The sequence below is a fragment of the Chlamydotis macqueenii genome, chromosome 1, assembly GCF_036417535.1.
Source record: "Chlamydotis macqueenii isolate bChlMac1 chromosome 1, bChlMac1.mat, whole genome shotgun sequence".
Lineage (NCBI taxonomy): Eukaryota > Metazoa > Chordata > Aves > Otidiformes > Otididae > Chlamydotis > Chlamydotis macqueenii.
In genome coordinates this window covers 69,985,053-70,010,304 of record NC_141556.1, presented here as the reverse complement: position 1 = coordinate 70,010,304, position 25,252 = coordinate 69,985,053, and the positions used below count along the sequence as shown (strand labels likewise).

The 25,252-nt window shown below is 41.5% G+C and overlaps 2 protein-coding genes across 8 annotated transcripts in view; one reads left to right on the top strand and one right to left on the bottom strand.

Annotated features, from left to right (window-relative positions):
• The first annotated feature begins 633 nt into the window (after positions 1–633).
• Positions 634–11,818, top strand: LOC104477485 (aldo-keto reductase family 1 member B10). Its single transcript, XM_086768073.1, has 10 exons — positions 634–765; positions 1,566–1,733; positions 2,808–2,924; positions 4,041–4,118; positions 4,983–5,105; positions 8,494–8,600; positions 8,771–8,852; positions 9,913–9,996; positions 10,877–10,959; positions 11,306–11,818. Exons 1-10 carry the CDS (start codon positions 697–699, stop codon positions 11,346–11,348), a joined length of 954 nt encoding a protein of 317 aa, XP_086624199.1. The 5' UTR covers positions 634–696; the 3' UTR covers positions 11,349–11,818.
• An 895-nt stretch (positions 11,819–12,713) lies between these two features.
• The window catches only part of CALD1 (caldesmon 1), a 194,218-nt gene continuing 181,679 nt past the window's right edge, over positions 12,714–25,252 (bottom strand). For 5 of the 7 annotated variants that reach the window (XM_086755999.1, XM_086755989.1, XM_086756036.1 and 2 more), the window contains 7 exons: positions 22,504–22,547; positions 22,340–22,418; positions 19,961–20,098; positions 18,883–18,978; positions 16,271–16,351; positions 15,917–15,950; positions 12,714–14,366 (listed from right to left, as the gene is read on the bottom strand). In XM_086755999.1, coding sequence (XP_086612125.1) covers positions 14,335–14,366; positions 15,917–15,950; positions 16,271–16,351; positions 18,883–18,978; positions 19,961–20,098; positions 22,340–22,418; positions 22,504–22,547 — 504 coding nt within the window. In that variant the 3' untranslated portion in view covers positions 12,714–14,334. The remainder of the gene's footprint in view (positions 14,367–15,916; positions 15,951–16,270; positions 16,352–18,882; positions 18,979–19,960; positions 20,099–22,339; positions 22,419–22,503; positions 22,548–25,252) is intronic. The other 2 variants (XM_086756018.1, XM_086756039.1) reach the window with 1 other exon arrangement.

Sequence of the window (25,252 nt, the reverse complement as noted above, 5' to 3'; positions counted from 1 at the left end):
AATCCCTTTCACAGCCTCTGACACCCTACTGATGCTGGATGACATTTTTATCGAGCGTGGGGAATTGGTGCCTTCACACGGAGTGACGCAAGGGTCCCACGGAGAGCACGCTGGGAGCCCACCCCTCTGCAGAGACAGGGAATGCAGCATCTATGGAAAGGTATGAGAAGGTTCCCTTTTAATGAATTCCCCTGGCAATAGCAGGTGAGCCTAATATTTTATTGGATAAAAGATGGACATTTCAGCCCATCTGTCACCACTTGAGAGTCACTGAGAAAAATCCTTCAATGGCTTGGACACTCGTGGTCTCCTGCAGCAATCAATCCCCCAGGCACCCATCAGACTCTCTCCACTGCAGAAGATGACGTGCAAAGTGCCAGGTTCATCGCTACGGCATGTGCTTTTAGTTTGTCCCATGCAAAAAAAAAAAAATACAAATAAACACACAAATAAACAGATCCTCTTAGCATCCGGCCTCTGCAGCCCACGAGAATCACAAAATCATGGGCATCTTGCACCTCGCGTCTAATGAAACCCCAGCGGAGGCGGGGAGGGGGGTGAACGGGGTGCGGGAGGGGAACGGCCCGCGCGGGCGTGGGCCGAGGCGGGGCGGCCCCGCGTCTTAAACCGCCTTCGGGCCGCCGGCCGTGGACACGCACAGAGGGACGGACAGACAGACAGACAGCCGCGGACATCATGGCGAGCCCCTGCGTGGAGCTGAGCAACAAGATGAAGATGCCCATCGTGGGGCTGGGCACTTGGCAGGTACCAGGGCGGGCAGGGGGACGCTGGGGCCTGCCAAGATGAAAACAAAACAAAACAAAACGAAACAAAACAAAAAAAAAAAAAAGAAAAGGAAAAAAAAAGAGAGAGAAAAAGAAGAACTGAGGCCAAACCTTAAGGAGCGGGGGGAATTCGGTCTCGCCGCCCGCCGCGATCGCGGCCGCTTGTGTAACCGGGCAGGCTGCCAGCAGCGGGGGAAGCGGGGGGGGAAGCGGGGGGGAAGCGGGGAGGGGGGCGCTCTGTGGAGCAAAAAGCAAAGGAAAAAAGGCAAAAAAAAAAAAACAAGTAGGGTCCGAAGAAGGCGGAGGGAGGCGAGAGAAAGAGGAGGGGAAGCGAAAGAAGGAAGCAGAAAAAAAAAAAAAAAAAAAAAAAAAGAGAAAAACGAAGAAACCAAAAGTCGATGGTGAAAGGCTTCCTGGCCCGGCGGGATGGGGTCACCGGCTGATGGGAACCCCGCGCCACGCAACAGCCTCTGTGGGGAGGGGCGTGGGGAGGGTAAACTGGCAAAACTGCTGGAGCAACACCGGGAGGAAATCGGGGGAAATGATAGTGGGTATTACGCTGCTGGAAATAGCCGAGTCAAAATGTCTCGCAGAAACCAACTCCTTTCTGCTCTGATCCCTGTCCCTGCAAAAAATGCTGTTTGCCTGGAAAGGTGAAGCTCAGGTGAGAAGGAAACTCCAGCAAGCAGCTGGGAAGGGAGACTTCATGCAGCTATCGCAGCAGCAAGTGCTGGCAGAAGGCAGTGGAAAAGCTCACGGTTTGGTCGCATTTGCTTTCAGGCTCCTCCAGGAAAGGTGGAAGAGGTGGTGAAGTTTGCTATTGATGCAGGCTATCGCCTCTTTGACTGTGCCTACTTCTACCAGAACGAAAATGAAATAGGGAACGCAGTCCAGCAGAAGATCAAGGAGGGGGCTGTGAAACGGGAAGACCTCTTCATTGTTACTAAGGTACAAAGAGGCAGGCTTACTGGGGCATTTACCTTTTCTCAAAGAAAAACCCTTCTTCCATCTATAAAGTAACCTGAGGACTTACTCCCTTCTACAATATTAATTTCATGGTTGTCTTGCTGTCTGCTATGAATTCCATCCTTTATTTGCAATTTTTGACCTTCCTTTACCTAAGGAACCCTTGACAACTTTGGAAAGATAGTGTGGCTGTTGCTGCCCTAATGATTTCTTTGCATCTATTAAGTCACTCATTTATACTGAAGGTTCATTTGCGCGCACCCTAGAAAGATCGGGGGAAAAAAAAAGACATATGTCTGAATTCAAAGGTGCTGTGCTACTTAGTGGTGTGCAAGACATTTGAAAATGGTGTCATGTATAAAATGTAAGCCTGAGGGAATATATATTAACATATGGGACTTAGGTCTGAAATATTCTTTGTATTTACTCCGTTTCTTCTCTTACCCACTTATCTCGACAATGCTATTTACCCAAAAGTAAGAACACTTCAACTAAAAAAAACTTATGACTTGGTGTTTTCACCTACAAAACAGGAATAAGTGAGCATAACTAAGCTTTTTCACATACTTTTCATTTTTGTAAAAGAATATGCTTTAATTTGAATAATACTTGCAAGTTCTTCTATTTAAATAACTTGCATTTTTATCTTAAAAATGCAGTGAAATTCACAACAATTCTCAGAGTGTCCATATAAAAGGGACAGAAGGAGGGTAGCTATAAGCCACTGACGACTCAGTTTAGTTTGAAAAAAAACTCAAAAATTACAACGCAAACAGCTTTGCTGTGTAAGATACACTTGGCAGAGTGTTACATTTAGTTCTGAGACTCTCTTTTCCTAAGTAGGAATACCAATTGCCCACCTTCACTACTGACTCCCTTGTTTGTGGTATGTTTGTCCTACCTTACCATTGAAATATTGGCATCCTTGTCTTCACTGCGCACTGGGTAGGTGGGGAGGGAGTTGTCCTCCCAGACCGCCAAGAGAGAAGCTTTTGTCCCCTGATCTGGACTATGGAAGCTGTAGAGTCACAGTCATGTTTGGTTTTTTTCCCATAGCTGTGGAACACGTTTCATGAGAAGTCTCTGGTTAAGGTGGCATGCAAGAAGAGCCTCGCTGCACTGCAACTGGACTACCTTGACCTCTACCTGATACACTTCCCTATGGGATTCAAGGTAGTCCTGCTCTACATCCCTCTTCTCCTTGCTTGGCTAGAAACATGGTGCATTCTCTCATCTATGCTGTGACCATCTCCATTGTTTTTTTAGCCTGGAGAAGAGAAGGCTCTGAGGAGACCTTATTGCGTCCTTCCAGTACCTAAAGGGGGCCTACAGGAAAGATGGGGAGAAACTCTTTAGTAGGGCCTGTTGTGATAGGACAAGGGGTAATGGTTTTAAAATAGAGGGAAGTAGATTCAGACTGGACATAAGCAAGAAATTTTTTACAATGCAAGTTGTAGAACACCGGAACAGGTTGCCCGGAGAGGTGGTGGATGCCCCATCCCTGGAAACATTCAAGGCCAGGCTGGATGGGGCTCTGAGCAACCTGATCTGGTTGGAGATGTCCCTGCTTCTTGCAGGGGGGTTGGACAAGATGATCTTTAAAGGTCCCTTCCAACCCAAACTATTCTATGGTTCTATTATGCAGCTGCGATATGCTATGGTTCATTTAGCTCTTCCCTGAACATGGCGGTAGCAAGCATTCAGTCACTGAGTAGGTAGTGGTATGTTTTAGCACTGTGAGTCTGGCTTTCCATCCCTGTTGGAGCGAGATGGTCGTAGGTATGAGCAGTGCTAATGAGCCCCTGGGTCTGCAGGGAAACCGCAACCAACACAGGATTGTGCAGTTTGAGATCATGGCTGGGCTAGAACAGTGTGAACTCTCAGGTTTTGGAGATGTTGGCTTAATCTGGAGTAAACAGCAGTGAAAAATGAAGCACAGAGCAGAAAAAAAATGTGCTTTTCTTTCCATCAGTCTACACCTGTGTAAAACAAATAAAAACTCTAGAATAAATGCAGAGGGGGGTCTTTGTTCCCTTCTCAAGATCAGCGTAAGTTACTGCCTAATTACTGCCAATCCCCACTCTTTGTAGGCAGGGATTGATTTGTAGAAATATAGCCCTCATCCAGAAGCAAACACTGGTGAAGATGTGTAATTTTCAGTTATGATGTGATGTGTTTAAATAATCTGCTATCTTGCTGCTTGTAATTCCAGTCAGAAGTGCTAGTAAACAGTAGGAAATGAAACTCTTTTTAAAAAAACTCCCTGTATTATCTGCCTCGAAATAACAGGCTGGTGAAGAACTGCATCCTGTGGATGACAAGGGTATGAGCATCCCCAGTGACACAGATTTTTTGGACACATGGGAGGTGAGTTATTGTTTGCTCTTCAGAGCGGTTGTCAGCACTAAAGATGGAGCAGAGATCTGCATGCACAATGAAACTCAGGGATAGGGTTGGGTACAGTGGATACTCACACAAAGTTGTATTTCATGACCAGATCGTGCAGAGCTGCTGCTGCCTCTTGTTTTGAGGAGTAAGAGGGGCATGTCTTTACCAAGACTAAAGAGGAGGAAGCTATGAGCACTGTAGATGCTGTCACTAAAATAATATTTGAATACACAGATTAATCTGGGTGTGGCTGTTAACTTACTCGGTGTTTCATACAGTTAGGGAATTCTCACACTTTTCAGCGTTAGGCGTCAGCATCTCAGGCTGTCCTGCAATTCTCCTTTCGTCATGGACTGAGAGGATTCAGGGTCTGCTCCGGCTACCTGCACCTCTGTCATCCTGCAGCTCTGGGAGTTAATAGTTTTCTCTACAATAGCAGGTGACAATGGCAGGAAAGTATTTTGAGGTAACTGAGTTTAAGCTACCATCCTTCCTGCTGTGTTCTGCCAACTCAGAGGTAGTGTGTTGGCATAGGAGGAGGTGGAGGGGGTCTCCCTTCCTATTTTATCTTGGGTAAAATGACCACCAAAGCAAAAGAATTTTACTTCCCATTAGAAAAGGGTTGGCCATGTCATACTTCTTATATTACTTTCCCATCTGCAATGGGACATAAAGCATGCAGATAATACAAGTTGCAAAGATTATGTTTTTATTTTTTTACATACTGTTATTTAATCTAGTCTGGGTTGTTTATTGGTTTGTCACTAGCTTTAGGGAAATAAAATGATGTAATTGACAGTAATACCACCTCATAAATACCGGTTGGTTGTCTTTACTCATTAGGCCATGGAAGAGCTGGTGGACTGTGGTCTGGTAAAAGCCATTGGCATCTCCAACTTTAACCATGAGCAGATTGAAAGAATCTTGAACAAGCCAGGACTAAAATACAAGCCAGTAAATAACCAGGTAAGATTTTTATTTTGATTGATGTCAACTAACTTTGGAATATTTCTGAATATTTTCATGCTGTACTTCAGCTCTAAAATTGGCTTCTGCCATGACGCTTAAATAGTTTTAGTGCCATGGAAAGATCTTGCAAAGCACAAGGTATCTCTGGTTGTCTGAAAGTCCCTTCAAGTCAGTACCATCTGCAATATGGCAGGCTTTGGTATGGTGTCAGTGTTGATGGTTTTTAGTGGACAGGGATCTCAACAGAAATTTTTTTTTGTAGACTTGTGTTTTTCTAATGCAGTGGAGATTTGAGAGCAGTGACATACAAAACAGTATGGGTTATTGCTATCACTGTAGTATGAAACAAATGAGAATATTTCATTTTCAGACATTGAAAAACAGTGAAAATATCCATCACCTTGTATAGGACCTTGTGACTTTCTGCTACACATACTCTTTCACATCCCTAGTGCCACAGCCCAAGTTGCCACGGGCTGATTTCTGCCAGCCCTGGGATAACCAACAAAATCCCTGCTGCAAGCTACTGCACAGGCTTGGAAATGTACAGGAATGCTGCGGCTCATTCACTGAACTTACTTATTTTTCAGCACAAAAGAAACCACTTCACTGAAGTTCATTATGAAAAAAGGAGGGTTGAAGTATACAATTATGTAACAAATTCTCACCATGTACCTCATGAATGAAATCTCAAAACAGCAAGGACATCGGGACCTTCTGACTTCCTTCCATATGCTTCTGGGGAGAGGCTGTTCAGTAGAGCCTGTTGTGATAGGACAAGGAGTAATGGTTTCAAAATAGAGGGCGGTAGATTTAGATTGGATATTAGGAAAAAATTTTTTACAATGTGAGTTGTAGAACACTGGAACAGGTTGCCCAGAGAGGTGGTGGAAGCCCCATCCCTGGAAATGTTCAAGGCCGGGCTGGATGGGGCTCTGAGCAACCTGATCTAGTTGGAGATGTCCCTGCTCCTTGCAGGGGGGTTGGACTAGATGACCTTTGAAGGTCCCTTCGAACCCAAACTATTCTATGGTTCTATGATTCTATGATTTGTAATCGGCTGAGGGTGCTGAATGCCCATCTCTACTGGCTTGAGAATAGCCAGGGTAATCCCCACTCTAGGTTCCGCACAGGCACGCTGCTGCCTGTGCTGCTGCACTGCGGTGCCAGGCTTAGGGCTGGCATGTGCACCAGCCAGTCTTAGCACAAGGGGCACATAGGACTTGGGAAGATTTTATGGAGTGTTATAACATTCTGGTAGGGATGGGCCCAACTACTTCCATGTTAAAAACTACACCAACTTCAATGCCTGGGTATGTGCATGGTGCCACGTTATGCAGTGTAGGCATAGCCCTGTGGTCATACTATGGCTTGTGGCAAGTTGAGCAGCGTGCCCATGTAGGCTCCTGTTTTTTCCAGTTAAAGGAACTTCTTGTTTCCAGTAAAAGTTTCGCCTGAGTATCTGGTTACAACATGATCTGAGCTTTGCAGTTTAAAAGTTGGTAGCTTTACACTGCCTTAGGGCACTTTTGTAACTGTGTTGTAATGAAGAGAGTGTTGTAACTATCAACATCATCTTCTCTTTGTGCACATGTATGTAAAAGTCTTCTTCGGCCTTGCTCAGGTCATCTTGGAAAAGTAGACTTTGACTCTTTCCTTTCAATTCTTTACCTGCAATCATGACTGTGTTCATTTTCCACAGCCCTTCTGCCTGAAACAGTTCTCTAATAGAAATGGTTATTATGCAGCTGTAGCAGCCAGTCAAGGTTAGGGATTTATTATACACCTGATCTAGTAGACACCTTAAACAAGGTCACTGCCATGCTGCCTTCACAATCCAATACTTAGTGTAACTAAACCCTCACCAGTGCTTGACATGTGTAATAACAAATGTGGTGATTTTGAAAGGGTATGCTCCTTTGTATACTGCTTTCGTTTGAATGTTGTCTTGGTTTGTTAAATACCTCTTTTAAAAAAAAAAATAATAATAATCTGGTCTACAGATCATTAAATTCAAAGGGTTTGTTGTTTTTTTTTCTTGTGAAAAAAAAGGTTAGACTGCAGCACTGCACAAATCCATTCTTTTTAAAGCACTGGTTTTGTAGTGAGGAAAGCAGAAAAGTTGGTTATGCACGTGTAAAATATTACTGCATGTCACACTTCTGAAAGAAGGAAGGAGTAAGAACATCTTAACTGTGTATTTGAGTAGGAATTTCAGCAGGAAAAGCACAGACTGAAACAGCTTTCTGAAGGTCAAAGAGAGCCTGCAGCAAAGTAGTGCCCAGAACCCAGGCTTCCTAGCTGTACTCAAACTTTGTCTATTCAGTACATCATTCAGTAAAGAAGAGATGGGGAGGATACCCAGAAAGGCTAACTTAGAGAAATTAATCTCCCCAGGCTTCTTCAGGAGTCGGGGAGACTCCTTGAGGAGAGGAGAAAATCAATCACAGAATCATAGAATCTTCAAGGTTGGAAGAGACCTCCAAGATAATCAAGTCCAACCATCAACCTAACACCACCATGTCCACTAAACTGTGTCCTGGAGTGCCACGTCTACACGTTCTTTGAACACCTCCATGGATGATGACTCCGCCACTTACTTTGGCAGCCTTTTCCAGTGCCTGACTTCAGTAAAGAAGTGTTTCCTAATATCCAACCTAAACTTCCCCTACGGCAACTTGAGGCCATTTCCTCTTGTCCTATTACAATTTATTTGGGAGAAGAGACCAACACCTCCCTCCCTGCGACCTACTTTCAGGTCCTTGTAGAGAGCAATGAGGCCTCCCCTCAGCTTCCTCTTCTCCAGATTAAACAATCCCAGTTCCTTCAGCTGCTCCTAGTAATACTTGTTCTTCAGACCCCTCACCAGCTTCATTGCCCTCCATCAGATCAGCTCCAGCATCTCCATGTCTTTCTTGTACTGAGGGGCCCAAAACTGAACACAGTATTCAAAGTGCCGTCTCCCCAGTGCCGAGTACAGGGGTACAATCACTTCCCTACTCCTGCTGGCCACACTGTTCCTGGTGACTCAGAGCAGAAACTAAACTTCAGGTGTTCTGAGCTGCTCCTCTGAAGATGCAATCATGCTCTCTAATAGTCCAGGGAGATTTATTTCCCTGCTTCCTGACACAGAAAGCACTTTCACTCTTCTTATCTATTTCTCACTATCTTTGTATAATATTGTAGCGTGAGGAAATGCTATTCTCTGTGCTAGGCCTCTGGATATTGCTGTGACATAAATAACTTTTTTTATAAGGTAGATTTTTTTAATCTATAGTGAGTCTTTTCTTCGTATTTTCTGTGACCGAAGAGGAATTAAAATGTTATGCTCTGGCACCCAGTGCAGTCTGCCTCTGTATCAGTCACCGTGTTTCTGTGCTTGCAGATCGAATGCCATCCATACCTCACCCAGGAGAAGCTGATCAAGTACTGTCAATCCAAAGGGATCGCTGTGACTGCGTACAGCCCCCTTGGGTCTCCTAACCGCCCATGGTAAAAAAGCACTGCAGCCTTTCTTTACATAAAATGCATTTGCAACTTGAATCTTTGTGCAAAATGATGTAAATAATGCAGGTATAATGAGAAAACTGCTATTGCTTTATTGCAGGTTATTTCACACAACATCCTTCTGCCATCAATATCCTGGCTTTTGTTTTTAATAGGGCCAAGCCAGGGGAACCTACACTGTTGGATGATCCCAGGATTAAAGAGATTGCGGTTAGACACCATAAAACCCCTGCCCAGGTAAGTGGGGTTGTCAGGGCAAACTATTCCTCCCCCTCAGGCATTTTTACAGGCTGATGGCCAGTCTTGGCCAATGCTAGCTTCTCTAGAGATACAGTATAATGGAGCTGAACTGCAGCTGAACCAGTTCTTACCAGCATTCATACAAATTATCAGGTGTTTTCTACAAGGTCTGGAGTGCTGAGTTTTGAGGAGGGGCTGATCAGCAGTGCTGTACATGCTTACCTGAGGTGCTCCCCTTCCTAGAGAGATTTCTTCTCCTCCCAGAGAGAAGTGTTTGCTCCCAGATAACCCCTGTCCTCTGAAGTTTACTTACAAATTATTGAACCAACTTGTTATTCCTTCCTCCAGCAAAGTTAGTCTTCAGAGAAGTCCTGTAATTTGCATACTTGTTTGATTACTGCCTGTTTGCTTATGCTTTCAAAGAATCATTGAAAGCTGCTTGATTATTCAAGATGAAATTTTTTCTCTATTAGTTGCTAGTCACACAGATGAGTTCTTGCCCAGGTTGTGCAGAAATTGTACTTTCAACAAACCCAGATGTTCACAAGCAATCAACCAGAGTCATATTTTAAGACAGGCAGAGCAGGATAAAAAATTGTATGCAATGGTCCTCTTTTGAGAGAGGGAACTTGAAAATCTATAAATACATTTTTCCTCTTAAGGACTTCAAGAAGCTTAACCTAGGTGAGGTATTTACCTGTGAGGCTAAAATAATCTGCAGTATCATTATGCCCATTTGGTCCGAGCATCCATGTAATGCAAGGCAGAAGCATCATCATTTTTCTCCCCTCCTCCTACCCTAAATGAAAACAAAAAAAATCCCAGAGAAGCTAGGATGTAGAAACAACACAGGCCAGAAACAATTATAGTTTGTCAGTAGACTGCAAGCAAATGCTGGCACATCAAATTCCTGTGCGCAAACTGGTAGAGTCTTCCAAAGAGATGTTCACTGTGTGCAGGTTGTAGAAAAATAAAAAAGGGTAAGAGAGAACACAAAATACAGTTGAATAGATTTCTTGGTAGTCCTGTGTTCATGCTTCTCCTTACCCTTTTCTAGATTCTGATCCGGTTTCTCATCCAAAGAGACGTGATTGTCATTCCCAAGTCTGACAAGCCACAGCGTGTTGAGGAAAACATCAAGGTGAATTTTCCATTGGGACTGCTGCCACCTTTTTACACAGGATAGGCACCTACACCTATATCTCCTCCATGTTTCCAAGAAGCATTGGAAGGGGAGTGCAGAGATTTAAAGACTGGGACTCAGCACTACCTAACCATCTGCACTCTGGGTAAAAAGATTTTGTTCCTGCCAGGAGAGAAATGGGTTACACCAGGGTAGCCTGAGCTCTGCTGCCCAGGAAAGGGAATCCCAGTTTTGGACTTTCCTTCTGGGAAATGCTTAGTAAGCCCATCTTCAGAGTGTAAAGGAAAAACTTGTAAACACCAGACCTATTATGGTTTATGTCTCACTTTGAGGCTGTGGTTCCCCTTGGCAAGGAGATGCAGCTGGATGTTTCTCATAAGGCCTGGCATCTTCAATGATATCTCTGTGTTACTTTCAATTCATGCTGCTGCCTTTTGGACTTACCTTTTCTATGAACGACCAGAAAGAATCCTTAGATGACTGATTAACTATGAGACAACTATTTGCAGATGGTGGCCAGTAGTCTTCTGTTGCAGCAGAAATATTTACCGCTAGTTACAGTATTTGTGACACATCGAGTAATCCATCCTTAGCACCTTAAGTGCATTACGACACAAACTGTAGTGGTGTTTGCGTTCAACCACCCAGAACTGTAAGACATTGCTATGAACAGCACCTGGGAGAGAAAAGGACCGTCTTGATTACTTCGAGGGTAAATTGGTATTTGGCTGAGAAATAAGAGGATTTTTTAACTATGCTTAGTGTGGATGCAGCATGTTCCTACCATAAGTCATAAATGTATAAAACACGCTTAGTAGCTAACTATTCATGAACCTAAGTAAAAAGGGCTTTTTTTTTTTTCTTTTTCCCTTGCTAGGTGTTTGACTTTGAACTCTCTCAAAAGGAGATGGACGTCATCCTCAGCTTTAACAGGAACTGGAGGGCAGTTCCAGTGCTCCAGTATGTTTCTTATTATCTCTATTATCCAGTAGACCTATCTCTATCCGTATTTTCATCACCCAGATCTTGAAAATATGCATTATCAGAAACAGGGAGAGCTCATATCTTAAACCCTGGACCCCAGGTAGTGAGACATGTCCTGGAACTGACGTCAGGAGAGAGATTCATTCAGGGCATTCCCTTCAGCGTCTTGGTGTTTGCATGTGCTTGCTCACAAGCCTGTGTTCAAATTAATGACAGCCACAAAATTTGAGCACATTGGCAGAGGGGTGGGAGACTGCAGTAGGGAAATGCTGCTGAAGATATTGTCTGCAATGCTTAAATAACCTGTTCTTTCTCTTCTCAGAGCTGTCAATCACAAGGACTACCCATTCAAAGCAGAATATTAATGCCAGTGGTTTCTGCAAGATCTCAGTTTACCTCCTTCCGGATTAGATGATGTACTCTCTAGCTTGGTCTTTATTTCTTCTCTACTTGACAATCATTACGAGCAGTTCCTTGTCCTCCTTTTTTAGAAGACCGCTAGCTGGTATAGGAATGCATCAATAGGGATGAGGCTTTTGTAAAGATGGTTAGCAGAAATCTGGTTTTGATTAATACCAAAAAGACAACGTCTCTTCACTTCCTTTTCTCCTTGTCTTCCTTAATTAAAGACATGTTTAACAAAAAAACTCCGGTTACTTACATGATTTCTGATATGTTATTTCCAGTGCGGTCAGTCATACTGGCTCATGAGTTGTTGTTAAGGAATGCTCTCCTTAATTACTTTGCTTTTTTTTAAATAGTTGTGATTTTTATAGTGTGTTTCTCTAATGCTCTAAAATTTCATAAGAATAAAGTTTGAATAACAACAAAACTTAGCCAGTGTGGTGCTTGAATTGTTTCATACAGTTCTGCCAGGAGATGGTGCCAGCTGGTGGGAGCAAACCGTGACTGTGCCACACCACAGTATTTTCTAAAAGTAAAACTAATTGGGCCGAGCAGGCTTCTAAGGTCTCAGAAAAGGCAATAACCAGGAGCAAAAGAAACTTATCTGCATCAGCAAGGAAAAGCATCACTTCAGCAAACCTTGCAGAGAAACATAGCAACACAGTTGGGCAGTATGAGGCAGGAGAATGGGCACGCTTGCATGCATACAAGCTCTTTTCAGGTTAAATTAGGCAGCACCTGATTATTTCCTCCCAGTAGTTCAGAAAGCTGTGCTTGCTGCAGTCTTCCCACTCCTTCCCGCAGAGCTGGCAGCAGCCTGGGGGACGTCCTTCGGAAGACCGTGACCTCATTAGAGCAGGGCATTACGTGCTGTGCTGCCATTAGAGCAAAACTGAAGGGGATAGGATGATGGGAGAGCCAGCAGCTCCCCAGGCTTGGTCCCTGTGATCATCCAAGCCTGGAAGCACATTCCACTGAGGCAGACAGAAGAAACATGACAGCTCTCACACAGAAAACGTTTTTCAAAGCAGGGAAGCTGATGGCTGTACTGCCAGGTCAGAACCCACTTTGCTGAGCATGCTGACTTCTGGATCATGCAGAGCTCCTGTCTTAAACTGATAGGCACGACAATTAAGATTTTTTTTTTTTTTAACCTTAAAAAGTAGGTTAAAGATGCTGATTTTATGACTTGGCTGTCTGCTGTGGGGTAGTGCATGAGGAGAGACATCCTTCGAGCTCCTTTGCAATGATACCTTCTCTCACACAGCCTTAGCATGATTCCTATCCCAGATACAACCATTCCTACTCATTAACAAACAGGGGGCTGCTGATGGAAATATTCCATTTATTGTGGATGCAGTTTCAGAATACATTGTTTGAACAAATGGTTTTTATTGCAGCTATCGGATGTATTTGAAAGACTCGAAGGAGCGTTTACAAACCCCCCAAACAAAAGACACGACAACTTGCAGACAATGTCAGGCACCATTTCACCCCCTACAGATAACTACATGCATCTCTATATGTAAACAAGATGTTTCAGCCAAGCAGGGGAGCTGATCTTTGGGTTGAAATAGAACTTTATTCTTCTTTAGGAAGATGTCAGATGCTGTAAGAGATGGAAGTGGTGAAAAGGGAGATCCTGGCAGTTCCAATGCACAACAAAGCTGTTAACACCGTGCTCGGGGGGCTGCTTCAGTTGCTCAGTTTATGCCACCCATACACTGTAGGCTGTAAATGCTAAGCTGTACGGCATGTAAACTCAAACCAAGCTGACGTCTTATAGCCATGTGTTTATTATATACAAGTGGAAACATCTGTAAATGAGATATTCAGGAGAGGTTTACTTCATTTTAGGTGGACTCAGTGTACGGCACTGATGGATGGCAAGATTTGGTGTACAGTCATTTGAAACAAGCTCCAACTATGTTTAAGTTTTTTTTTTTTTCTTTTTAATTATGGTAGTTTTATATAAATTAAACTACAACGTTTTATACAAGTGACCTATTTTTGACCCTCTATACCCTTACCTTTTCCTCTTTTAAAAACTATACTTTCTTTTAAATTACCCATTACTGGGCAACTGACATTTAAATTTTTTAATACTTATCTCACCATACCTCTAATGGCAATTATGAAATCTTACTATAGAAAAGTGTGTGATTTTGTCTTTATTTTTTTAAGCTGTGATATTGGCTAATTATGTATGTTTATTACTAAATATAATACTCTAGCACGTATTAAAGCATTCTACCATTAGTAGTGCCTTTAGGCTAAACTTTGTAAAGCTATGTGTGTATATATTCTAAATTGCATTCAATTACTAGTCACTAACAACAAAAAGAAATATCAGTACCGCTGTCAGCTAACATAATCATCCAAATTTAGGTATTAACTTAAACTAGAATGGAAAAATTGATACTTAAAAAAGTATAAAACAAAAAATTAAAACACGTTATTGTTGCAGTATTTCTCATGACATGGGCAACTTACAGAAAATATTACATTGTCAACTAAAGATATTTCTTCCATGCCTTAGTCTAAAGTGCAGAAAGAAAGACTTCTGTATTCCAAAAGTAATCATTGTTTTTATAGGTTTACTGCACACCCTTCTTAAGCAACTTCACTTTACACGCATTTTGGGTTGACCTCTTACGCCAGCTGAAATCACTGTTCAGATACATAGTTAGTTACGCCTATCAGTAGGAGAGTCTATATATTTCACAGCATGGGTTTCTTTAGGAATAAAGGCTCTTGTGCAAAGGCAGTACTATTATGATGAATGTCTAGACCGATTATTAAATACAGTGCTAATATACATGGTTTTAACTGGGATAATGCAAAAAGACATTTTGGTAAATAAACATAAATATAAAAAGATCAATTTAGCACTTTTTCCTTTTTTTTTTTCCCCCAACTTATTGGTCCAGCGTCGTTAGTAGCCTTCTATGGTTCTTTTTCAAATTGTCTCAAACCTGCTGAGAAAGAGAAACATTAAAGATAGCTTGAAATAACCTGAATGCATCTCTAAATCAGAGAGGGCAAGGCACTAGATCAACGCACAGCATGTAAGAAGGCAGGACACAAGCTGGATGCTGCTGTGCTCACCTAGTGGGATCGCTCAGAGGTGAAATCCAAGAGGATGAAGAAGATTTCACCACAAGACCTCTCTAACCTTCGACAGCCCCAGGAAGCCACGCTAAGGCAGGCTGAGCTGCAGTGCTCGGCATACGCACTCTGAGTCCATGGCAAGACCGAAAGCCAGCTACTGAGAGCCTCCTCCTGCAACCCCTCTGCTGAAGCCCTCATCTCACCCAGCCTGAGAGAAGAGGCTCAGTGGGGTCCAAACCGCTCAGTGGGGGCTGCTCCTGGGGACAATGAGCATGATCACTAACACCTTCCACGGGAACAGCGCTGTGCTAACACTGAGCGAGCCTGAAAACCCCTCTCCTAACAACTCGGTTTAAAAAAAGAAGGCAAGGAGGAAAATAATTTTGTTTTGCCTAACTTTAAATTGGTAAGTCTGCAGGCATACCACAGCTCAACACTTTAAAATGTGAAGAAGAACATGTACACATATTAATGTGTAGAAAACCAAAAGCTTTTCCATATTTCATCATTTTGTTGCTAGTGAAGAGTCAAGGGATGCTGCAAGGCATCTTAAAGCTATTAAATTGGTGAATTCCCATTCTTCCCCACTCCTCTTTAGGCACGTATTTCCTTTAATTGTTTTGTTTGGAGTGGTTTAGATTAAAATAAAAATTTAAAAAGTGAGGAGGGTTGTTTCGCTGATTTCTTTCTGTACAACTAGGTTCTGTTTCTAAAACTAGTAATTTCAAAATGACGGTGATAAAACTCTCTTTGCCTTGAGAAGACACCAATGCAAAAACAAAGCTGTTGCTGAGTGCGTTTGAACTCCAGTCCAGTCGGGATATGCAGGAGCACACAAGACTCACAACCAGCCAGAGGAATTTTTAAAAATCAACACTGCTTCACCATTACTCAGTGACAGTGTTTAAAATCAGATGCTGGGCTCATTCTCAATAGTGCTGAAGTCTTCCATTTCCGCTCAAATAATGCTGCTACAACAGCCTCACTTTTTGGGGTTCTGCTCTTCACTCATGAAAGGCATATCCATTTCTGTTGCAGCCTTTAAAAGAGCCTTTCCCAGACACCTTACATTGCTGTAATTAGTTAAATGACCATCCCATTCCTCAGGCCTCACACAGTTTAATGACACTCTCCAGCTACAGCAAACATTCTCTGCATGTCACTCAAACAAGGCTTTGCGAACACGGCTGGGGAACTGCTACTCCTCAGTCTTCCTACCAAGATGATTTAGGCTTATTTCTCAAACATTCATGTTTTGATGATATTGCAATTGAGCTTTTGAAAGGCAAAGGCAAATAAGGTGGTTTTTTTTTTTCCATCAATGTTAACAGCTGTAGAATATTAAAACACAGATATTCCCGTACAAAAGCGTGGCAGTTTCTGTTTAATATGCAGGTGTATTACTAGAATTACTTACCATTAGTCTCTGATTTTTTTCCCATAGAAGATACCTGTTTGATAAAGTAATAACCCATTAATAAAGTTGAATATGGGAAAACATAGCTATTTATAACAGGAAAAAAATCAACCCCATGCAAAGGACAAATTGCCATACACAACACAGCTCTGCCAAATAAGAATACAAAAGTTACACACTGCCCATGGCTTTCTGTAACTCATTGTACTCTCTTTTATAGATAAAAAGGTAAGTTAGTAACAAAAGACACGTAGAGGCCCCATTACAACTAACTGTATGAAGGCAAATGGCACCTTCCCCCTAGAAAGCCTCCCACAGAGATGTTATCCTTTTAACGATACACTGAAGTTTTACCTTAGAAGAAGCAGCTGGCTTTTCAACTGATTGCTTCTCCCAGAGATTACGTTTGCCAGATACATCTCCTGGTTTTAAATCCTGTATTTTAAAATTAATGTCAGAGAACAGAAGCTAACATTAGTTCAAGTTTATTTTAATTTGGTAGAGAAAAAGTTAGAATGCAACTTCCTCATAAAAAAAAAGTTGAGGAGCATACACCAGTGGTAAATATTACATTGTCCATCAATTATAAAGCTATTCAGAATGACACTTCACATAATCACTCCACACACATACATGCTTTACGACAAAATCCAATCCTACTGCATCTACTTAGTATTGCACAGACTGGCCATAACTTATTACATTTATCCTAGGGACTGCAGTGAAAAGTCACTGCACCATCAGGTTTTTAAGAAAGGCAATTCAAATTTTTGCAGAAAAAAATAATTTTTTTTTTCAGAAACAGTATTTCTATTAGGGAAGAATTCAAAAGTAGCTTCTCTCAGTTATTTTAGATCAGAATCAAAATATTTTATTTAAAAAACTGTAAAAATAGAGTAGGACTGCTAATACAACAGAAAAGCAGATCCTCCTCTGCATTCTTAAATCTACATTTAAGGATTTAACAATTTAGTCCTTCATATCCATTTAAATTTCTATTGCATCTTTTAAAATCTCAGCATGTACCAATCGCTAGCCTGACAGAAAAAAAAATTAGGCAAGGTAAAGTCATTACAAATAATAATATTACCTAAAAACTTAGTGTACATGGAGACTTTAAACAAAATCCAATGAAAATGTCCGGCTGCTTCTTGGGGAAAAGCAGGGCTACAAATCAAGACAACATATACTAGGCTGGTAGCAATGCACCTGCTTAAGGACAGGTGGATTGGTATCACTTCTGTGATTGGCAAACAAAAGACTGGACATAAATACTCTCCTTTTTCAAATGTTAAAGTCCTGTATGGTTTCCAGAACGTTTTTCTTGCTATCCATAGATAGGTAGTTTTCTGCACATGAGAATTTCTAACTTGGGATAGAAAATTGCCCAGTGATGAATGGCAATGTGATTTCTGCAAGAGGTATTTACACCCAACAAAGATGCTCTAGAATTTATCGTTCCTGATAATTAAGACTTTAAGCCAATTCTGTACTTCAAAAAGCAAGTTCAGCAGTAACAAAGAAAGGAAGAAAACAGAAAAACTGCAGTGGACCTTATCACAAAACTACTTGCATTGGACATTATCACAAAACCACTTCCATAATCCTGAAATCATTTAGGATCTGTGATTTAGGTTCACCATAAAACTAAATGAGATCTTTGGTCCCTCTACTTTTAATTAAATGTTGATCTAAAAAAAACTACAAGAATCTTGACAGTCACAAAAGCTTTGAATGATTCTTTTTTTTTTGGTGGAATGTGACAAAGGTAGAAAGTTACTTGCTACCTGAGAAATTCTAGGTTTCCCTTTGATTTATTGTGGTAAAAAAAAAAGTAAAAATCACAAGTTACAGATGTATATAATTCTTCACAGTCAATTATAAACAGGTTTACCTGACCAGCTTAGCAAACAGACCCCCAAAGGAGAAGAATAGGAGGAGGGCAGGTTCCTTCAAGCAGAGATATTGAAAGAAGAAAGAACAATCTATTGAGAAAGACGGAAATGAAGACATAGATAGAAACAGTTGGCTCAGGAGAAAACAAGAAGTTAGTTTTACCTTATCTAAAAGATGCAACTTAAAAGAAACAGAGAAAAATCTGGAGGCAGATTCTGTGCTGGTTTTCAGTAGTTGTGATTAAATACAGTGACCACAGCTACTTCTTTTGTTTTTATACACATGTCCGTAAGGACACAATCTCCATGTAGTTTCCAGTACATACTGACATTAGGGACAATGCTGCAAACTTCAGGCTCTTCTGTGGGACAAACAGGAGTGTGAACTAAGAAAGCTTATGTCAGGCTGCACTTTTTATAAAGGGCAAGTGGACTGGCAGAAAGATGCTACACAAGGATATAGGAAAAAATCAGTTCTTTAATAAAATCCCAAAGTTGAATCATTAACATCACAAGTGATGCCCTGCCATTCTCCAATATGGACACCTACAGCTCCAGTTCCTCATCCCTACCCCTCCCCACAATTACCTGCTTCTGCTTCTTCCCACATCCATACTGCCACTTCCCATACTCCCAGCTTACTGCTTTGACAGCATTTTCTGCTCTGATCCTTGCTGAAGTAAGGGGCCTTCATTAGAAATAACATTTAGGCTCATGAAAGATTAAAGCATTTCAGCTGTTTTTAAAAATATAGTTGGAAGATTTTTACAGGGCAAGGGCCACAGTACAAGGGTTTCATCCAGGTCAATGGCTGGTAAAATTAATTAAAATTAATCTAAATTAATGACAGGCCTTTTGCAGGTGGTAAATTAATGTCCTTCTCTACCAGAGAAGTGCTTCTCTGAGCATTGCCTTTTTAGAGCACCCCTAAGCTTTAAGGTGAAAACCACCCTGTTTCATCCCCCTCTTTTCTGACTACCCAGGCGTCAGCAGCCAGAGCTTCCAAGAGAGGACATGCAGCGAGGTTTCTCCAAAGAAAACTGAAAAGGCAGTTGCTGCAGGTTTACTTACAGAAGGTTTTGGAGCAGGGGATTTGTTGCTCTCTGGGGTCTTGGTTAACCACTCATTGATACGACTGGAGACGCCAACCTTCAGTCCAGCAGTTTCCTGCAAAACAATAAAATCTAATCAGAAGACTTTCAGAATCATTGTCGCTATGTTTTCTACAGTTTAGATTTAAAAACAAAGCCCCAAGCCTGAGTTTAATATAGGGGTCTTCACTGAGACTATGGCTAGCTAAGAGTCATCCTGTGTGCTCTGAAGGTACTGTCCCTATGAACTACACAGTACTACTACTTTCTAGTTTTCAGTAACGATAAATGTGGACTGACAAAATAATTTCCACTTTAATGCTAACGTTAGACATAAACGTTAGACATAAAACTGCTGTTTCTGTCATAACCTTAAACTCCAAGGAGAAAAAAAATCTTCAGCATAAAAGAAGAGACACCAGTCTAAGTCTATATTTTTGTTTTGTTAAACTATTTTTTTCAAAGAAGCACATAATAGAGTTAAATGGCCTAAAATTTAAACCATTAAAATAAATCTTTTAAAGGTTAGAACAAATTACTGAAATTTTATGGCTATCTGTCCTAAACCCCTTTCATCCATGGCTCAGTTTTTTGGCTGTGATGAATGTTCATCAACTCACATCAATTTATAGAAAGTAAATGCTGCCTTAAGGATTTATGTAGGAAATATAAAGGTCTCACAAATGCTTCTATGGATTATCTATAAAACATCATCATTATCTTGCCTATTTAATCCTCCTCTGCCCCTCAAAAGAATCTTTCCCAACACAAAGAATTTCTTTGTACTCCGCTTGAATGAGCCAGATATATTTGTCTAAGATATCTGATGTGGCTCTGGAATGTCTCATAACTTAGCTCAGTATGTCACTAAATTCTTCCTTTATATTCAATATTGCAGCACACAATTTTGTGGGTTTCTGAGGACCTCAGGGTCCTTTGGGATATTCTTCACCAGTGATTTCAACAGCAGCAGCCAGGCTTACTCATAGGAACATGAATGACAAGGTCAGGTCTATAATAAAATTATTTATAATCACTATGTAAAACTAAACACATACCTTATTTGGTGTTCCTGTCCCAGAAGGTGATGAAAAAACATTCCCTTTCTCCCACATGCTCTTGATATTACGGACACCCTCGGCTGGAACAGGAAGGTCAGAGGCTGCTGGCTTAGCTGGTCTTGCAGCCTTTGTGCCCTGCAGAAGAATTGAGGCTAGTTGGTGTCTGGCATTAAGAGCTGGAGTTGCAGGGCAGTTTGACTCTGGGGCAGTGCTGAGGAACGCAGCAGCTGTAAGTGGTTCTAGCGATGATCGTGCAAAGATGGAAAGGAGTACCCAGCTGAAGAGATGCCACTGAGACTCTCCCACTTTTGATTTGCAGTTGCAACCTTGACACGACCAGCTACAAAAACTGTAATCACTTCGATTTTTGCATTTGTTACATTTCTAAAGCTCATGGCCAACCATAGCTCTGCACACAACTGCTCCAAGGCTTTCAGTTGTCCTCTTTCAAGTCTCAGCACCTGCATCCTGTAAGCATGGCTAAGGAAATCCTTATGTGGAAGCAGGGGAGAAAGACTGCTCTGTCATTCGGCATCAAAATCTGCTCCATCAGTCCCAGACAATGCAACCTCACAACTCATGATTCTAGGGGTAAATTTCAGGAATTAGAGTATGTTTGGAATGAGGTGTTTTTTAAAGAGTGAGGGCCTGGGTATTGGGGTTTTTTTTTCGTCAGTGTGCCTTTTGCATGGTTACCAAAAACGCTGGACCAAACTCCTCCTGTTCCTTCCTTTCAAAATTTTTGTAGATTTTACGTAACACAGATTTGAGGAGAACAAGAACCTATACAAACTGAGGCTTTGCCTATCTTGTTGCAACACAAATCAGATTTGGCAACTTTTGGAAGAAGCAAAAAGTCAGTAAAGGAATAATTCATATGGGAGCTGTACACAGCTGTGAAGCTGCACTGGCTGCCCCTTGCTGAAGAGCTATGGTTTTTTAATATTTAAACGGAGCATAAAGACCCAGGACGTTAGTACAGCCCTACCAAAAATTCTGGAGAACCTAATATAAGTTGGTGGAGGGGCTGGTCTAGTGTTTATGGGTTGACAAACCCTGACTTCACAATTACGTAAATTTCTTATGACAGATGGAGCTGTAGTTCTAACCTACCCACTCTCTTTAAGGAGTTTAACATCAAATCCCAGCACCAAATTAAAGCCCCTGGTCACTCTAGGGTGGTTATGTCTCATTCAGAGAAGGTATGGATTGAAGTGGGAGGACAGCAGCTGTATGCTCCTGCTTGGATGACATGGGGACTACTGGGTGCCATGCTGACATTCATCTCTAATGGAGGGGTTTGACCTACCTTCAGCTTAACATAAGTGCTGGAGGCAAGCCTGAGCCTTCGCCACTGTCATACATGAGCTTTTTTCATTGGGAACTGACACACAGTATAAAACTCCCCAGCACTGCTATGTTTTCTAGCAGAAAGCTTAAACAGACAGCAGTGACAGAAAAAAAAAGCCTTTCTTAACTGATCTTTAATTACTACATTTTCCTTTAAGTTAAAGGATAATAAAGCCTAACCAATTAATACCATAATGGAATACCATGTTTAGACTCTATACGTGAAAAATAGGAGGAAAAAAATCCAGCAGAGAATGAAGAGATGCTAGACCTTCATCACACCTATCAAGGTAATATCTCTTTTTGTACTATTCTATTCCCAAGACATTTCCAAACACAGTCCAGTTGGCCTGCTATATTAACCAGTAGCTTCCACATTGCCTGTACTCCCTGATTTATAAAAACAGCTAAAAAAAAAAACCCAAACCTACCCACCAATTTTTCCTTGGACTATGAAAAGAACAAACCCTCAATTCTGTCTTCAAGGCACATTATTAGCCACTACTTGTCAAAATCACCTGGGGTCAAATTCTGCATTTTACTTTGGTTCTGTTTTTCCTTTATCACTACTTAACTTCCTAGTTCTCTAAAGTGTCTTTCTTTGCCAAGGAATTTCACTCTGAGGTAGCAGCCAGCGACACAGGCCCAGTTCCTTGCTGTCCTAAATAAGCTGCTAAGTCAGCTTTGCCCAGGATGACTATCAGCTCTCTGCTGATAGTACTCTCATCAGCTGATGAGAGGATGTGACTGTCACTCAAGAGATTCTTACTGAGTCCTTCAGGAGCTACTCCAAGCTTGCAAAGCAAACAGAGTCAATTGCAGCATGAAAGAGAAGACATTACTCTGAGATTTTGTTTAGAGCTTGGTTATAGGTGTGCGTCAAGCATTTTGTTCTTGAAGTTGTGTTAAAAAGAATTTGTGACAAAAAATCCCTGAAATACTTGAACAGTAAAACATAGGCTGATTAGTAAAGTCCCAAAAGCCATTAGTAACTAGAGTCATTGTGACCTGGAGGAATTAACTTACCTCAATTGCACTAGTGTATTGCTCAAGTCTACTGTCAATCTTTGAGACAACTCCTGTCGTGTGGGCGGGTTTCATACCACTGTAGGAAAAAGAGAGAAAGAAATTACTGTTCCCTCCAGTTAAACACTGCTGTTTTAACTGAACCTACTGTTTTATTGCTTTACCTCTTCTGAGCGGATTTGTTCAAAAATTCTGCTCGCTCCTCTATCTAGAAAAGACAGAAACAAGAGCTGTTAAGTTTAAATTTAATAAAAACACAGCCTGTACAAGGCCAAGCTCAAATGTAATTTTAAATGCCAAAAGGCCAATCTGAAAGAGATGCATTCCAACAAAAATCACCACAGACACACATGCAGGTTTTATATTTAGGAGCCTACTATGCTACAGATTCATAAGGGTGGATATATTTTCTATATTAATGTTTGCATCCTGCATATTTCTTCAGTGCCTCATTTGTAACAAGAGAATAAACCACCAACAAAGCAAGGAGAAAAGGGAAGAAGTTTATCTTATGAAAGGGGTCAACATTCACAAGATCTGTGTCAAATTTCCTCATATCTCCCACATAAGAGCAAGAATGTATCTCCTGAAACAGACAGCAAAATTTAATAAAGTTTATCTGAGTTGAAGCATCAGATTAGGCCAAGTTTGGAGCTCAGCCACATACCCTATCTCATGCATGTTTTTGCAGGACACTGGTAATTTATTGAGCTCCAAAAAAACAATCAGACCATATTCTGCTCACGTGCAGCAGGGCCACTTCTGCATCAATATCTACCAGCTGTTGTTATACAAACTGGTATCTTACATTTCAGCATTATTTTCTACTCTGTGTATAAGAAAATAATCTAGTATTTCTAGGGGAAAAGAATCAAGAAGGTCTCATAGGACTTATGCCAAATCTCTCAATAATTTGAAAACAAAAAGACTCCACCCCTGAATAAAGTTTAAAAACATTTCACAATAGAGGAGGGCCTATTTGCATTCTGGGTCAAGAAATACTTTAATCAACTTCCTCATGTGTCTTCCACATTGCATTGTTCCACTTCTTGTCCCAGGCTCTACAGTTCCACTTAAGAGTAAAATACACACAAGCAGCTCCAGGGGATAGAAATGACTATTAATCAGCCTGGCTGGACTCCTGGGGATTCCCTGGTCTCAGTATGAGTTATCCATTTTCAAGTTACTTTAAACAGTGACTGCTGCAGCACTCATGCCCTTAAAATAGGGCAATGACAGACATTCCTTTAAAAGGTTCTTCTCAGTGCCCTCAGCATCCGGGCTGTACCAGAATACTAAATCCCACAGCAATCCCATCAAAGGGCACGCATGTTTTCTTTCTCAAGCCCAGACAAGCAAAAACTCAGGCAGTTCACTTCAGTGCAGCATTTGCCAAACTCACTGGAGGAATGCCAGCTAGCATCAATCCAGCTCAAAGGCACCTCTAAAGTTCTAATATATATATATATATATATATATATATATATACACACACAATTTATATAGTAATTTACTTTAGCAGTTTTAGTTGCCAATATATGATCTAAATACAGTTTTGAAAGATGGGCTTTGCTCAGCTATTCTCACTGTTTCAACCCACTCTTGTCACAGGGTGGCAGCAACACACCAGGCAGGGGCTAAAGAGCCCCGCACACCCACGCGGGTCCGGAGCTGCGGCTCCTCCTGTGCCATCCTTACTTTGTTTCACCCGGAGGAAATAACAGTCAGCATTGCCATAAACCAAGCATGTAAATTATTTGATTAAAAGTGACTAACCAGATCTATGTTGGTAACTTAAAACGTGTCACCTCTCCTCAATGATGGCGCAGTAGGAAAAGTTTCCCACAGTGCTGATTTCTGGGTCATTACCAGCAACGCGTCAAAATGATGAGTTACACCAACAGGAGATGCTGGTTTCCCCCATGCTGGGCATGAACAGGTAACTCCCTGACTGCATCAGTGAAACCCTGGCTGGCAGCAAGGATGAGCAATATGGACCAGCTCAAAGAACCAAGACTCAGGGTAACCATCTAGTAATTAATTTACAGCATCTTCTAGTTCAGATGAACTGAGATTCCACTTTGAATCTTAAAAACAATGTACAGATCTTAAAAGATGCTAACAGTAGACTCTTTATAGTCTTCCTGTGTTCTGGAAGGAGTGATGTTTCTACACAGCAAGAAAACCTGGCGGCAATAGTCACTGCTGTAAGAGTGGGATAGGTTGGGGGGAAGACAGAAGTATTCTTGGGGCTGCAATAAAAAGCCATGGGGTCATTCTTTGCCTGCTGGAAACAGTGGTTTTCAGAGCACCTGCTGTGGTATCAGGAATAAGTCAAGGGTTGTTCAGATCAGGAGAGTGAGGAAGCAAACCAGAAAAGAAGTTAAACAGGAAAGCAGTGTTAGGAAGCAACCCTCAGCGCCGAACATGGTCCTCTTCTGGAGGAAGCACGTGCCTTGTGTGAATCGATAACACATTTTCTGCAAATTTATATGAGAATTTGTTCGAGAGTATCTTCCTCAAAACATAGTATGCATGGAACAGAAACATACATTAAATACACTTAGAGCAACTACGTCTACACATAGGTGTATTCAACATATAGGTCAAATACATTTAGACTGCACAGCAACATCTAAAGGCCATTTATCCACTGCACATCACACAAATGCCATGCAAAGAATTTAAAAGGTTTGGCACATACAGTAAACAGTATCACAAAATAGATCTGTAAAAGAAATAGGCAAAGCAAGGTGGTTAGCACAAAATGCAAGGAATTTCCTCAGTTGAGACCAGACAATAAGAATAATCTTTTTGCTGCATTCATTTTAACAGGATCTTGTTACATAGCTTGCACTATGTTTTGTCACAATGGATTGCTTTCCAACGCCTCTGACACAGCACACCCATGTA

Bases quoted from the DNA above. Each gene is read 5' to 3' on its own strand.
- LOC104477485 (XM_086768073.1), top strand. From the start codon at position 697: ATGGCGAGCCCCTGCGTGGAGCTGAGCAACAAGATGAAGATGCCCATC. The intron at 9,997-10,876 runs GTGAATTTTCCA...TTCCCTTGCTAG, and splicing joins GTGTTGAGGAAAACATCAAG to GTGTTTGACTTTGAACTCTC. The intron at 10,960-11,305 runs GTATGTTTCTTA...TTCTCTTCTCAG, and splicing joins AGGGCAGTTCCAGTGCTCCA to AGCTGTCAATCACAAGGACT.